We start from the raw sequence: 13,145 nt of genomic DNA, 5'->3' as shown, positions 1-13,145 counted from the left end.
CCCCTGCTTTTGCTTTGTTTTTATTATTTCTAATTTATTTTCTGTTCGGAGGGGTGGGAGTTGTTGTCACCCCCCCCCTTTGGGGACATCAGGAAGGGGGACACATGGCCCAGCCCATCCTACTGTGTAGGAGCAGGGCTGGGTCAGGGCGCTGCAACATTGGCAGAGGATTTTAATAAAAAATACAGAACAAAAAACGAATTTAAATGTTGACATTTCTGCCTTCCAAAGCATTTTCCCTTGGTGGAAAAGGGGGAGAGCAAGCATTTGTGTTGTCCCAGCACTCAGGGAATGTGTCCCTGATTTCTTCAGTGATGAAAACAATGTGATAAAGTCCAGATTAATCAAATAATTAGATTTTTCCCCAGGAAGGGGATAGGGGTGGAAGGAAGGGTGGCATTCTCTGCCTCTGCTCCCCTTTCCGGGGTGTCCCAGCAGGATTTGGGATAACTGAAATCATGCAGACAGGAGGGAAACACGTGTCCAATTAACCCCAAAGTGGGCTAATTAACCCCAAAGTGTGCTAATTAATTAACCCCAAAGTGTGTGATGAGAAGGGCAGCCAGGCTGTGTTCTCAGGAATGGCGCGGGCAGGAAAATCCCTGACACGGCACAGCCCGGCCTGGCCTCCCGTGGGAGGGAATTTACTGACCAAAAAAATGCTGCTTTTGGGCTTAAAAAATGCAGCTTTGGGCTTTGAAAGCTCCTGGTGTTTTTCTGTGGAAGAGCTGGGTTGGAATTCCAGGCAGAGATCAGTTTTGGTCAGCTTTGGTACATGGATATTTCCAGAAATTAAATCAGGGGATTCCCCTCCCAAAGGTGACAACATCACCTCAGCTTTATTTCCTCCAAAAATAACCCAAACCAGTTCTCAAGAGCTCCTTGGAGTTTTTATTTTTCATTTCCTCTTCCTTTTTTCCCCAGCTGAAGGGATTTTTTGGCTAAATTACCTGTTTTGGGGAGAAGGATGGCAATAACTGAGGGAGGAAGGCACAATACGGATCAGCTGCATGTTAAAAAAGATTATTTAAAAATAGAAATTTTAGCTTAAAAAAGTGACATTTGTATCTCCAAAGACAAGCAGAATCCCAGGCTGCCATATCTGGATTTCCATGTGTTTACAGCACTGACCAGTGTGGGAAGTAGAATATTTGCCTAAATATTGTAAAACCAAGGAAATTTTTATTTTGGGTGTTTTGATGAAAAACTCTCTCAAATTCTTCCTGAAACAAACAGGTGAAGGATGCTTTTCCCTGAGAGTGTGAAGTGCTCAATGTGACAAACATTTGATGTTGCCTCAATCCAAAAATCACCAATTTTGGAAGAAGAAAATCATGGATAAAAGGGAAAAAAATCCCTTCCACACCCAAAGCAACACACCAAGAGAATATTTTTGTTGCCATTGCAGATCTGAGATTTGCAGGTCCTTGCACAAGGTCTGTGCTCAGGCTGGAATTCCCAGGCAGCTCAGCACTAATCCAGCTGGGTGGGATTTCTTCCCATTCCCAACAATGCAGGTATTGACATCCCAGAATAAGCCTGGATCACCTGGCTGGGTGGAATTTTGGGGGAAAGTTTCAGATCTCTGCAGGTCAAGGTTTCAAAGAATTTTCTGGCATGGCAGGAAGGGGCACAGCAGGAACAGCCCCAGATTTAACCAAAAAGAGAGGAAAAAAGAGAAATTTTGCTTTATAAATACCAGGATTTATAGGAGGTGGCAGTGTCATCATGGTGAGTTTCCTATATGGGAAATGTAGGAAGGTAGGTGAGATCCCACCTGGATGAATTTCAAAGGTTGGAAAGAGGTGCAAAGAAAATAAAAGAGTTCCCAGTGATGAAAAGTTGGGAGAGAAATGAGAAAAAATATTTTTCCTCCTGAAAGAGGGATGAGGAGCAATTCCTGCTTTATTGCTGAGACCTGGATTATTCCCAGCTCCTACTGGGAATCCTAAATCATCCCTGAGCTCCAGGTTTGGCACAGAGACCCCCAGGATCAGAAGTATCTACCTTGTGTTCCTTGGGTCCATTCTTTGTTCCACTCTTTGCCTCTTAGAATGCAATTCCAAGTCTGAAATATCCAAGTGTTTCACCCCAATGGGGCTGACAGAATCCAAAATCAAACATTTTCATCTTAAAAGAACCACATGAGGAAAAAAAAGTTTAATTTTGATGCCTCACTAATGGAATTTCCAGCCCAGACAGGGTGAAGGAGAGGAAGAGAAAGCTCTCCTGGATAATTCCTGGCTCTAAGCTCCCAAGCAGCTTTAAGCACATGCAAGAGCTGCAAATTTCCAGAGAATAAATATTTTAAATCTGTAAACATGGGTTTTTTGCTTTGGGAAGGCAGAGTTTGGGCCAAGCAGGGAGGAGAAAGCTCATGTGAGTGACTGAAGGTAGCACCACCTAAACAGTTCCCCCTTTGTCTCCCTGGTGGGTCCCGAGCCAGGAATGATTTGTAGTAATTTGGCAAATAATTCAGAATAATTAACAGCTTTAGAAAATTGTTTTTCAGCAGGGCAAGTCTGTAAACAGACAGAACTGATGTAACCCGTCTCCCAGAGCTGCTCTGCTTCCTAATCCTCTTTTCCTGCCCCGAAGTTAATCCAAATAATCGAGTATCCCTGGGACACGCGGCAAGAATGGGCGGTAGTGGGCAAGGCAGGAATGACATCCCTTGAGGAAACAAAGCAGAGCTCTGGAGCTGTGCCCTGCTCTGCTGGACACCATTTGGATCTGGCTCATAAAATAATGAGATTACAGAGCAGTTTAGTGGCAGGACAAGGTGGGCTGAGGCTGATATTAATGGACCAATATGAAGTTTTGGATAAATGATGGAGTTACAGGTTGGGGTTTCGTGGGTTGGATGATTTACTCCCAGACTGGGATGTTCCCCACGGGACAAAGGAACAGTCTCTGCCAAAGAGACAACAGCCAAACTGGCATTTCTCCTCCTGAGGGCCTTGGGTTTCCAGGAAAAACCCAAAATATTCTAGCGTGGTTTAAAAAGCACCATGGACACTCAGCCCTCAGACCCCATGAGCTCACGGGAGCTGGAATTTTTCCTTGTGGAATTGAACCTGGCTGCTCCTCCTGGCAGGGACAGTGGCACTCACAGGAGCTGGAATTTTTTCCTTCTAAAACTGAACCTGGTTGCTCCTCACCTTGCTGCCCACCCTGGCTGTGGGCACAGTGGCACTCACAGGAGCTGGAATTTTTTCTTTCTGGAATTGAATTGAACCTGGCTGCTCCTCACCTTGCTGCTTTGGGGACAGTGGCACTCAGAGCTGGAATTTTTCCTTCTGGAATTAACCTCACCTTGATGCCCACCCTGCTCCTCCTGGCAGGGACAGGGGCTCTGGGGACAGTGGCACTCAGAGCTGGAATTTTTTCCTTCTGGAATTGAACCTGGCTGCTCCTCACCCTGTTCCTCAGTGGCACTCAGAAGCTGGAATAATTCCTTCTGGAATTAACCTCACCTTGCTGCCCACCCTGCTCTGGGGACAGTGGCACTCAGGAGTTTTTCCTTCTGGAATTGAACCTGGCTGCTCCTCACCCTGCTCCTCCTGGCACTCAGGTGGCACAATCCACAGCTTCTGTTTCCACCACTTCCTCCCTCTTGCCTTGGGAAATAAAGCAAAGAAATAAAGAAAAGAGTCAGGGTTTCCTCCTCTCTTCCTTGAATAGAAACTGAAGGGGAAAGGCTCCAGTGTGTGGCTTGAGACTCCTGGGATTATGGAAAACAATGTGGGAATACAGCAGGTTTTAGGAGAAAGAAAACAACGCCACTGCAGCTCAGCAAAACAAAGGTTTCAGGGTAAATCTGGCGTAGCTGGGAGGCCCAAACAACCTCCAAGAACATCAAGTCCATTTCAAGGTTCGATTGATGATTTTGGAGGCATTTTCCAGCCTGAATAACTTTATTTCGTGCACATTAATAAGGAGCAGCGCACAAATGGAAAGCTGTGGAGCAGCCCTGGCTCTGCAAAGCTTCCTTCCCTGCCCCTTCCCTTGGCTGCATCCTGCTCCCAGGGCAGGAAACGGGACCTGGCCTGCGCTGGGTGCCAGAGAGGAAAACGCTCGAGCACCGCAGGTCAACAAATCAGGGCTGCGGCACCAAGAATTTCAATGACTTGTCTCTAGACTCGAGAAAAAAAAATTGCTTAGCTTTGGGGAAGAGAAAGGAATTGAGAAGTGAGGGGTGAGATAAACTTCCACTTCATCAAATTCCTAAATTCTAAGTTAATTAAAGGTCAAACAGCATAAAAGATGATATTAAAAAACAACAGGAACCTTTCTGTGAGGAGTTATCAGAGCCTCAACATGGGGACAGGAAACATTTGAGACAGTTTCACTCTGAACTATTTATCCAGGTTCGTATGTTACAGTCAATCCACTTCTGCAACAGTTTTTATTTATAAAATCTGTTTTTTATTTATTTTTAATATTTGTATTTATTTTAAAAATAAATTATTTAAGTTTATTATTTATTTAAAAATACTATTTATTTTTAAAATATTATTTAATTTTAAATTATCATTTAATTTTAAAATAACTGTTAAAGCACATCAAGGGCTGCATATGGCAACATCAGACATTTACAATTTAATAAGAATTAAGTTATTCCTATCAGTGTCCATCAGTGTTTCTTTAATTTAGTTTGAAGTGGGATTAAATCAATAAATCACCCCAAAAGCACTCACTGCAAGGGGATATTGACTGAAATGAGATAAACAAACCTTCTCAGCCCCAAAAACAATGTTTCTTCCTGCAATTGACCGTAGTAGCTCCTATTCAATGTAAGAATGGGGCAGGAAATTACCTAAAGGGCGCAAGCTCAGTGCACAGAACCCACAATTCCTCTTTAAAAGGGAAAAAAAGAGATCCTGTTCCTCGGAGATCAACAGATTATGAGCACACAGAGGGAAGTTCACCTAAAGTTCTTCTCGTTTAACCCTTGCAATCTGGTTTTTTTCTCTCTTCTTTTACCTGATTTAGCAAGTTTGTCAGGTTTGTTTCATAGAATATTTGGGCTGGCAGGTGAAAATAGCCCAAGCCTGGAGTTTTCAGCACCTTTTCAGCACCAGATTCCCCTTTAGCCCAGCTAAAGATCCTTTTTCCCATTTAAAAACAGGAGAGAGCCAAGAAAAGTCTTTATGTGGAAGTGTTAAATTAAACGGTTTTGTTACAATTGAAGTGGTTGCTGATGCCATCTCGTGGGAAATGCAAAATTCACCTCTCAGGGCTGTCCCTGTGCCCTTTCTGGGTGGGAATGTCAGGATCTCAAAAATTAATTCCGTTTCAAAAGCACTCTCTGATTACTAAGCAAACATTCACGCAGGTGAACGGTCCCACTTGACCAAAGAATTACTCACATACAGAAGTGTTTGCAGGATGAGGCCAAAAATGCTTCCCAAAAATTTTCAGCAGCCTCAAAACTGCAGAGAAACAGCACTTTGGGTTTCCCCAAACGCACAAAAATTAACTTGATGAGTTATTAGAAAAATTGTGATTACTCAAAAGGAATTTGCACTTAGAACCGAGTCGAATGGGTTTTCCCAGTCAAAATAAGGGCCAAGGAACAACGGGAAACCTCTTTACATCCATTTAATATGGGATAGAATAAATAAGAATAAATGGAATAAATAGAATAAATAAGGAGCAACCTACACATTTCTTAGACCTGCCTATCCAGGAATTTCCTTACTCAGTGTTTACACAAAGCAAAACACTCAACTCTGGCGGTAAAGAGCAAAGCAAACTGTTCCGCTCTGGATTTGGCACAGGCAGGAATTCTCATTATTCCTCTCTTGCAATCAGCCAAATCCATTTTCTCCAGACCTGGAGTAGCCACTCAGCCTGGAACCACCTTTATTTACACCATGAGTAGGATCCTCCTCCCTTATCTCGCCTGGTGAAAACATTCAGGGGCAGGAAGCAGCCGCTGGGCGTGTTTGGCCACATTTCAGCACTTTTACTTTCCTAAATACCCATCTGCCCTCTACTGGAGAGCGATCTTAGGGGTTTTATCCCAAGGTTTTCACACTCGAGGTCCCCCTAAGACATTACCTGAGGTGGTTTTGGGGTTTGCTGCGGGGAAGAGATTGAGAATTTGCCCTGGTGTAAGAATGAAGGGAGAGATGGGATGTTTGTGATGGGATCTGTTCTCTGGGTGAGCGTCCACCACACGGGGGTACCCTCCGCCTCAAGACCCCCAAGATCGCCCCTCTCAGAGGCTCCTCCAGCCCATTCCGTCACTGGGAGCCCTCTGAACCCCTCATGAGGATCCTCCATCCTCAGACCCCCCAAGATCGCAGCCCTTCCCCTCACGGGGATCTCCAAAGCCCCTCACGGGCGTCCTCCATCCTCAGACCCTCAAGAACGCCCCTCTCAGAAGCTCCTCCCTCAGTGGGAGTCCTTTGAACGCCTCATGGGGGTCCTCCCTCCTCAGACCCTCAAGATCGCAGCCCTTCCCCTCACGGGTGTCTCCCCTCAGCGGCCCCGCTGAGGGCGCTCGGCCCCGCCCAGGTCCGCGCCTGCCCCGCCCCTCCCTCCGCGGCCTCACAAAATGGCGGCCCCGGCGGCGAGCCCGTGAGGAGGCGGAAGGATACAGTATCTGCGACAAAAGAGTCCCCCAAGGCGGCACAGAAAAATCGGGCTGGCCCCGCACTCGCGCTCAGCGGGAACTGTGTGGAATGCGGGGATTTCTCCTTCTTTTCTCTGCCGTCCTCCCCGCCCTGGAGCCGTCGGGAGAGGCCTGGCAGGGGAGGGGTTTCCCCTGGCGGAAGGATATCGAGCTGTAGGGTTGGACCATGAGGGGTTCCAGGAGTTAGATCCGGCAGAGGCGATTTTGCGCCAAGTATAAAATGGCGGCCGCCCCTCACGGAGGCCGGGTGATTTAGATGTGCTTTGGAATTTTGATAATTGGCATTTCTAAATAAATATGTATTTATATATGTGTATTTCAGTAGTTTGAGTATATCTGCCCCCTCCAAGTGCCTTCCAGGATTTAGCTCCTCTCAGGCTGCCAAGCCTCCCTCTCCAAGGTGTTACCCCTGACTTGCCCAAAATGTCCTTTTTTTGAGGTAAAATTGGAGCTCTAGGGGCTGTTTCGTCTCTGGAGTGTTTTCCTGTGAGGCTTGGAAAAGCTGAAGTGTAAATAATATCCTTAATGTGCTTATAATAATCTTTTAGGCTTAGTTTTTCCACGCTTAAGTCTTCTACAGCATATGCAAAGACATAGGGGTGAGTTCCCAGCTCACTGTAAAGAGATTTGAGACGTTTTAATGCCAAAAAACTTGATGTCAGTCTGCATGTCCACAGGAATGTGTATGTTTTGAATTGATTTTATTTAAAGTTTCATAATAAATACTTCTGCAGGTTTTCCTAACTGGGAACACAGAAGTCAAAACAGCTCTGCAGAGGAGAGTTTACATTTTTCATCTCTGGTTTTACACAGATGGTTCAAAATCAGCACACTTGATTATTTCTGCAGATTACAGGAGAGCTGCTTCTAATTTTCATAGTAGAATGAAGATTTTTTTCCAATTTTTTGCCTATTCCTGGCACTTTTTAAAGTGCTGCCTGCCCCCAGCCACATACACCCCCCAACTCTCAGGATGATTTTGGGATGCTCCACATCACTTCATCCCAATCAAACCCAAAAAAAAGCACATTCAAGAAGACAAATCAATCCCAGAAAACAATATTGGAAAGGGAAAAAAACCCCAACTGTTTTAAAGCCAAAAATTATTCCAGGTTGGGGTTTTTTCCTCCCATTTTGAGATGATGCTCAGAAATAAACCTCAGCAGGTGAAAATCTCCCCGGAGAAAACTCAAGGCTTCCACTTGAATGAACACAGCATTGTTTGTTGTTAGTTTTAAAGGGATTAAGTGGGTGGAAAAGCTGAAATATTTTCATTTGGGGGTAAGATCCACCTTTCAGCTCTGCCCCATCACCCTTCCACACCCCACAATATACCCAGCACTGGGAATAAGCCATGTGGGGCATAAAAAAAGGATGAAAAAAATTCAAATTTGGGGCAATAAACACCCAGCCTTGACCCCACTAAGCAAGGTCAGAGCATTTCCATGTCTATTTACCCTCCTGGACATAATTTTTTCTGTTTGAGCTCACACCACAAGGCTCAGAGTGATTCTTTTCCTCAAGAAGAAGGTTTGTGCTGATATCTTTGGCACATCCCTGCCTCTTCCACCTTGCATTCCCGAGGGAAAGGTTAAGGGACAAAGAGGAATTTTGAGAAATTGGGCCAGGGGAGCACAGAGGGTCGATGCTTTCTGCAAAATGAGGGCGATTCCCATTGCTCCTCGTTTGCAAAAACGAGTTTCTTTAAAAAGCACTCGAGAAATGAGCTGAGAAATTGTCAGCACCTCCCAAACCCTCTGGGAATTGAGAGGGGCAATGGAGGAGCTGTTTCTGCCCCTTCCCCTCGTGTTTGCCCCCAGTGCTGTTGTGATTCCAGGAGGAAAAGGGAGAGAGAGGGGTTGGAAATTTTTGGGGAGCCCATCACCATCAAGGCCACAGTGAGCTGCTGAGTGAACGATGAACGGCAAAACCACCCAGAAACCAAAACAAAAACCCCAACCCAACAACCTCCAAAATGACACCAAAACCAAATCCTGGCAGAAAGACAGAGAGCAGGGGGGGTGAGGAGTGACAGAGAAGGCTTCAAATTAAATCGAAATCTAAGGAGGTGATGCTGGCAATGGGAGCTCGCCAGAAATTAAAGCTGTTGAACTGCAGCAGAGTGTCCTCTTCTTGGGAGAGCTCCTGGCTGCCTCGGTGCTCAGCAAGCTTGCCCAGGCCTCCCTTGGGCTTGTAGAGGGCCAGGTCTGCCAGCCCCAGCCCCTCCAGCTCGGCCGTGTCCAGCCGCGGGATCGGCATCCTCCAGTAGATGAACGAGTCGTACTGGCTGCTGATGGTGTCCAGCATTTTCAGGCTGTGGAGGGCACGAGGGGGAAGAAAAGGAAGAGAAAAGCTCGACTAAAAACACAGGAGTTGGCCCAAAGTGGGTAGAAATCTCAGGTGTTGCCGTGTTGATGCTGTCCAGTAGGATAACCCCTTAAAAAAAGGATATCCTTCTTAGGATAACCCCCCTAAAAAGAGGATATTATTTTTAGGATAATCCCCAGAAAAGGGCATATCCTTTTTAGGATAACCCACTAAAAAGGGGATATCCTTTTTAGGATAACCCCCTAAAAAGGGGATATCTTTTTTAGGATAATCCCAAAAAAGGGGATAGCCTTTTTAGGATAATCCCCTAAAAAGAGGCTATCCTTATTAGGATAATCCCCAAAAAAGGGGCTATCATTTTTAGGATAATCCCATAAAAATTTATAAGGATAATCCCAAAAAAGGGGATAGCCTTTTTAGGATAATCCCCAAAACTTTTTAGGATAACCCCCTAAAAAGGGGATATCCTTTTTAGGATAATCCCAAAAAATGGGGATATCCTTTTTAGGATAACCCACTAAAAAGGGGATATCCTTTTTAGGATAATCCCCTAAAAAGGAGTTGATGGTGGAGGAGAGCACGGGTTTGTGCAGGTTTCGCTCTAGGCTGGGTTTAACTGCAGGCTCGAGCTCTGCCAGAGTTTTATCCACACCCTTCTCTGCACCGTAATTCAGCCGTGCCTCAGTTTCCCCAAAGAAACAGCACGGGAGGGGAGGGCAGGGTGGGGATTAACCCCTTCCTAACTGCTCCTCCTGAAATCAGGGTGGGCATTAACCCCTTCCCACCTGCTATTCCTGAAATCGGGGTGGGCATTAACCCCTTCCCATCTGCACCTCCTGAAATCGGGGTGGGCATTAACCCCTTCCCACCCGCTCCTCCTGAAATCGGGGTGGGCATTAACCCCTTCCCACCTGCTATTCCTGAAATCAGGGTGGGCATTAACCCCTTCCCACCTGCTCCTCCTGAAATCAGGGTGGGCATTAACCCCTTCCCACCTGCTATTCCTGAAATCAGGGTGGGCATTAACCCCTTCCTAACTGCTCCTCCTGAAATCAGGGTGGGCATTAACCCCTTCCCACCTGCTCCTCCTGAAATCCCTCCTGCCAGCTCTGGGGAGCAGAAGTGGGAGAGCAGCACCTAAATAAACTCTTTTTCCACCCCTCCACACCTTTCCCTGTGCTGAATCCCCATGGAACGGGCAGTGAGGAGGGGTCCCTGTGTATCTCCCTCCCCCTGATCCCACCCCATCCCTCCCTCCCCTGGCCGAACCCTCTAGAAAGGGCTGGAAGGAGCCTCGCCCGGCATTCCCACCGCACCCCACCCATCCCTGCCGTGCCATCCATCCATCCCCGCTGCAGAATTTCCCCCTGCAGCCCCACCCTGATCCACCAAAAAATTGGGAAAGAGCAGGACCAGACGTGGCTCAGCTTTTCTCCGTGGAGCTGAGTCACTGCCTGGCAGGGTTATGTCATTCACCTCCTGGATTGGCACCGGAGGTGGGGAAAAAAGCCCAGACTAACCCAAAACATCCTCATTTTCCTGCTGATTCCCTGCCTTAACATCAGAATTCTCAAGGATGATTCAGGCATGTTTTGGATCGGTGCGATCAGCTGCTAAATTTAAAAGGTTCTGGATGTCACTCAGAGGCTATGAAAGGCTCCTGTGTCATCCCCTCCGGGTAAACTGAGCCACAGGACTTTAAAATAGTCTCTTCCCTGGGAATTTATCCCTAGGGATCTATCGGTGAGTTTTTTGCAGCAAAACGACACATAATTATTAATGGTGATGAGTGTTGTGGTGATGGATTTTTAAGCTCCAAATAGTAAAAAATTGAAGTTTAGTGACAAGAGAGGGAGAAAGAGAGTTTAGTGACAAGTAAATAATTAAATATCCAGAAAAAGGGAATGAACGTGGAAGGAAAACCCCTCTTGTGTGGCGTGTCACCCCTAAAAAAGATAATTTCCCACGGGCTCTGCTCATCCCATGGAACCAAACCCACCTTTCTCCACTTAAATCCCCGCTGCCTGTAGCTCATTTCCCCCCATCAAAAATAAATCCCAGCATCTCCCTGCACCCAAATCCTTGCCGGAATAGCAAGCATCCTCTCCCGAGCATCCTCGCATCCCTTACCTGGTCGGGCGGGCGGTGCCGGGAGCGCTGCGCTCGGAGCCGGGGCCGGGCCGGGCTCTTTGTGCCGGGGAGCCGCGGGCGGAGGGAGCGGCGTCGCTTTTGTCTGCCGGAGCCGCTGGGTCTGCAATGCAGCCCCTCGAAGTGCCCTTCCTCGTGGGGGGAGGATGGCGATGATGATGATGGTGATGATGGCAGATGAGTCAGCGGCTCCCACCCGCGCCAGGGAGGGAGGGAGGGAGGGAGGGGGAGGACGGCAGGGGCGGGGATGCTGCGTGCTGGACCCCCAAGGCGAGGATATGTTAAACCTGGTTCGCTCCTGAAACCTTCAGCTGAGTGTTGGGGGGAATAATTTTCAGCGTGCAAGGAGCTGGGGAATATTTATTTTACCTGCATGTGAAGATATGGGGGGCTGTGGTACCCGCAGACTTTAGGAGGGCACTGTGCAGGTCAAACACGGGGAAATTTGGCTTACAGAAACCCCCAAAAATATATATTTTATTTTATTTTATTTTATTTTATTTTATTTATTTATTTCATTTCATTTCATTTATTTATTTCATTTTATTTATTTTTTTAATTTATTTAATTTATTTCATTTCATCTTTATTTTAATTTATTTTATTTATTATAATTATTTTATTTTATTTTATTTTATTTTATTTTATTTTATCTGAGACTGAGGGTATTTGATCCTAAAGCCACACGGCAAAAATATCCCAGCTTTGTGGCCGACGCCAGACGTGGAACTAGAAATAGAGGGAGACACCCAAAACTGGCATCAATCACTGCCAGGGCCAGGATGGGGGCACCTCACACCCCACTTCACCCCACAGCTGACAACAAAGCAAACCCCAATGCAACCCCTCAGACCAGGGAATCTCCCTGCCCCAGCACCCCTGAGACCCCAAACACCTTTTTTGGGGGGCACAGGCCACACCCATGCACCTGAGAGGCTCAGAGCAGCCCTTGCCTTCCTCTCCCTGGGCTTTGCCTGAGATCAACGTTCTTTCGGTGCTTTAGGGGTTTTTTTTTCTCTCCCTTTTCCTCCCTGTTCCCTGCCTGCATCTCATTTCTGATGGTGCCAAGCTGTTCTGCCAGTGCTCGGCTTTCAGCCAGACTATTTCTGCCTCCTCCTCCTCTTCCTCCTCCTCTTCCTCCTCCTCCTCTCAGCACTGTCATGGGCAGAGAGCATCCTGCTCCAAATTAGACCCTTGCAGGGAAAATTCCAGCTGGGAGCCTTTGGGAGGATGCTGATCCCTCCAAGGGGTTGAGCTGCTGTGTTTTTGGGGGTCCCCCAGGCCATGGGGTGCAGTTTGGCTGAGCAGCCTCATGAAAAGCTGGATATCACCCATCTCTTTACTCTTTGGGGTGTCATCTGCTGATGTGACAGCCCAAAAACTGTGGTGTCCCTCTCTGAGAAGGGACATGGGGCTGAACCCCAAGGGGACATAGGAATGAGGGCACTGCTGTGGGTTTTAGGAGGGCTGCAAGGGGGACAATGTCCTCTGGCAGCACAAACACCAAAAAAAAATAAAATGAAATTAGGTCACAAACACTTGGGGTATTATCAGCCAGGGCCACCCAAAGTCTGGGGACAGGCGTGGGACAGAGACCCGAGTGAGTGGGGACAGTGCAGCCTTGTTCAGGATTTCTGGAGTGGGAGCAGTGGGGATGGCTGGGATTTGGGGGCTGACACAGCAAGGGACACTCTGAGGCTCACACTGGGCCGTCTCCTGTGTGGTGGCAGTGGCAGGACAGTGGTGGCAATGCCAGGACTGCAGTGGTGGCAATGCCAGGACTGCAGTGGTGGCAGTGATAGGACTGTGGTGGTGGCAGTGGCAAGACTGTGTTGGTGGCAATGTTAGGACTGTAGTGGTGGCAGTGATAGGACTGTGTTGGTGACAGTGATAGGACAGTGGTGGTGGCAGTGATAGGACTGTGTTGGTGACAGTGATAGGACAATGGTGGTGGCAGTGACAGGACTGTGTTGGTGACAGTGTCACGACTGCGGTGGTGGCAGCAGCTCCCCAGATGTTGTGCAAGC

General features: G+C 47.2%; 1 protein-coding gene across 1 annotated transcript; it reads right to left on the bottom strand.

Moving 5' to 3' along the window:
* Window positions 1-7,327: 7,327 nt before the first annotated feature.
* Window positions 7,328-11,288, bottom strand: MLLT11 (MLLT11 transcription factor 7 cofactor). Its single transcript, XM_064732612.1, has 2 exons — window positions 11,102-11,288; window positions 7,328-8,957 (listed from the first exon to the last, which is right to left on the bottom strand). The coding sequence occupies exon 2, from the start codon at window positions 8,948-8,950 to the stop codon at window positions 8,687-8,689; it is 264 nt and encodes an 87-aa protein (XP_064588682.1). The 5' UTR covers window positions 8,951-8,957; window positions 11,102-11,288; the 3' UTR covers window positions 7,328-8,686.
* Between the last annotated feature and the right edge of the window lie 1,857 nt (window positions 11,289-13,145).

Source organism: Zonotrichia leucophrys, chromosome 25 (assembly GCF_028769735.1).
Source record: "Zonotrichia leucophrys gambelii isolate GWCS_2022_RI chromosome 25, RI_Zleu_2.0, whole genome shotgun sequence".
Classification (NCBI taxonomy): domain Eukaryota; kingdom Metazoa; phylum Chordata; class Aves; order Passeriformes; family Passerellidae; genus Zonotrichia; species Zonotrichia leucophrys.
This window is presented reverse-complemented; position numbering and strand designations above follow the sequence as displayed.

Bases quoted from the DNA above. Each gene is read 5' to 3' on its own strand.
- MLLT11 (XM_064732612.1), bottom strand. From the start codon at position 8,950: ATGCTGGACACCATCAGCAGCCAGTACGACTCGTTCATCTACTGGAGG.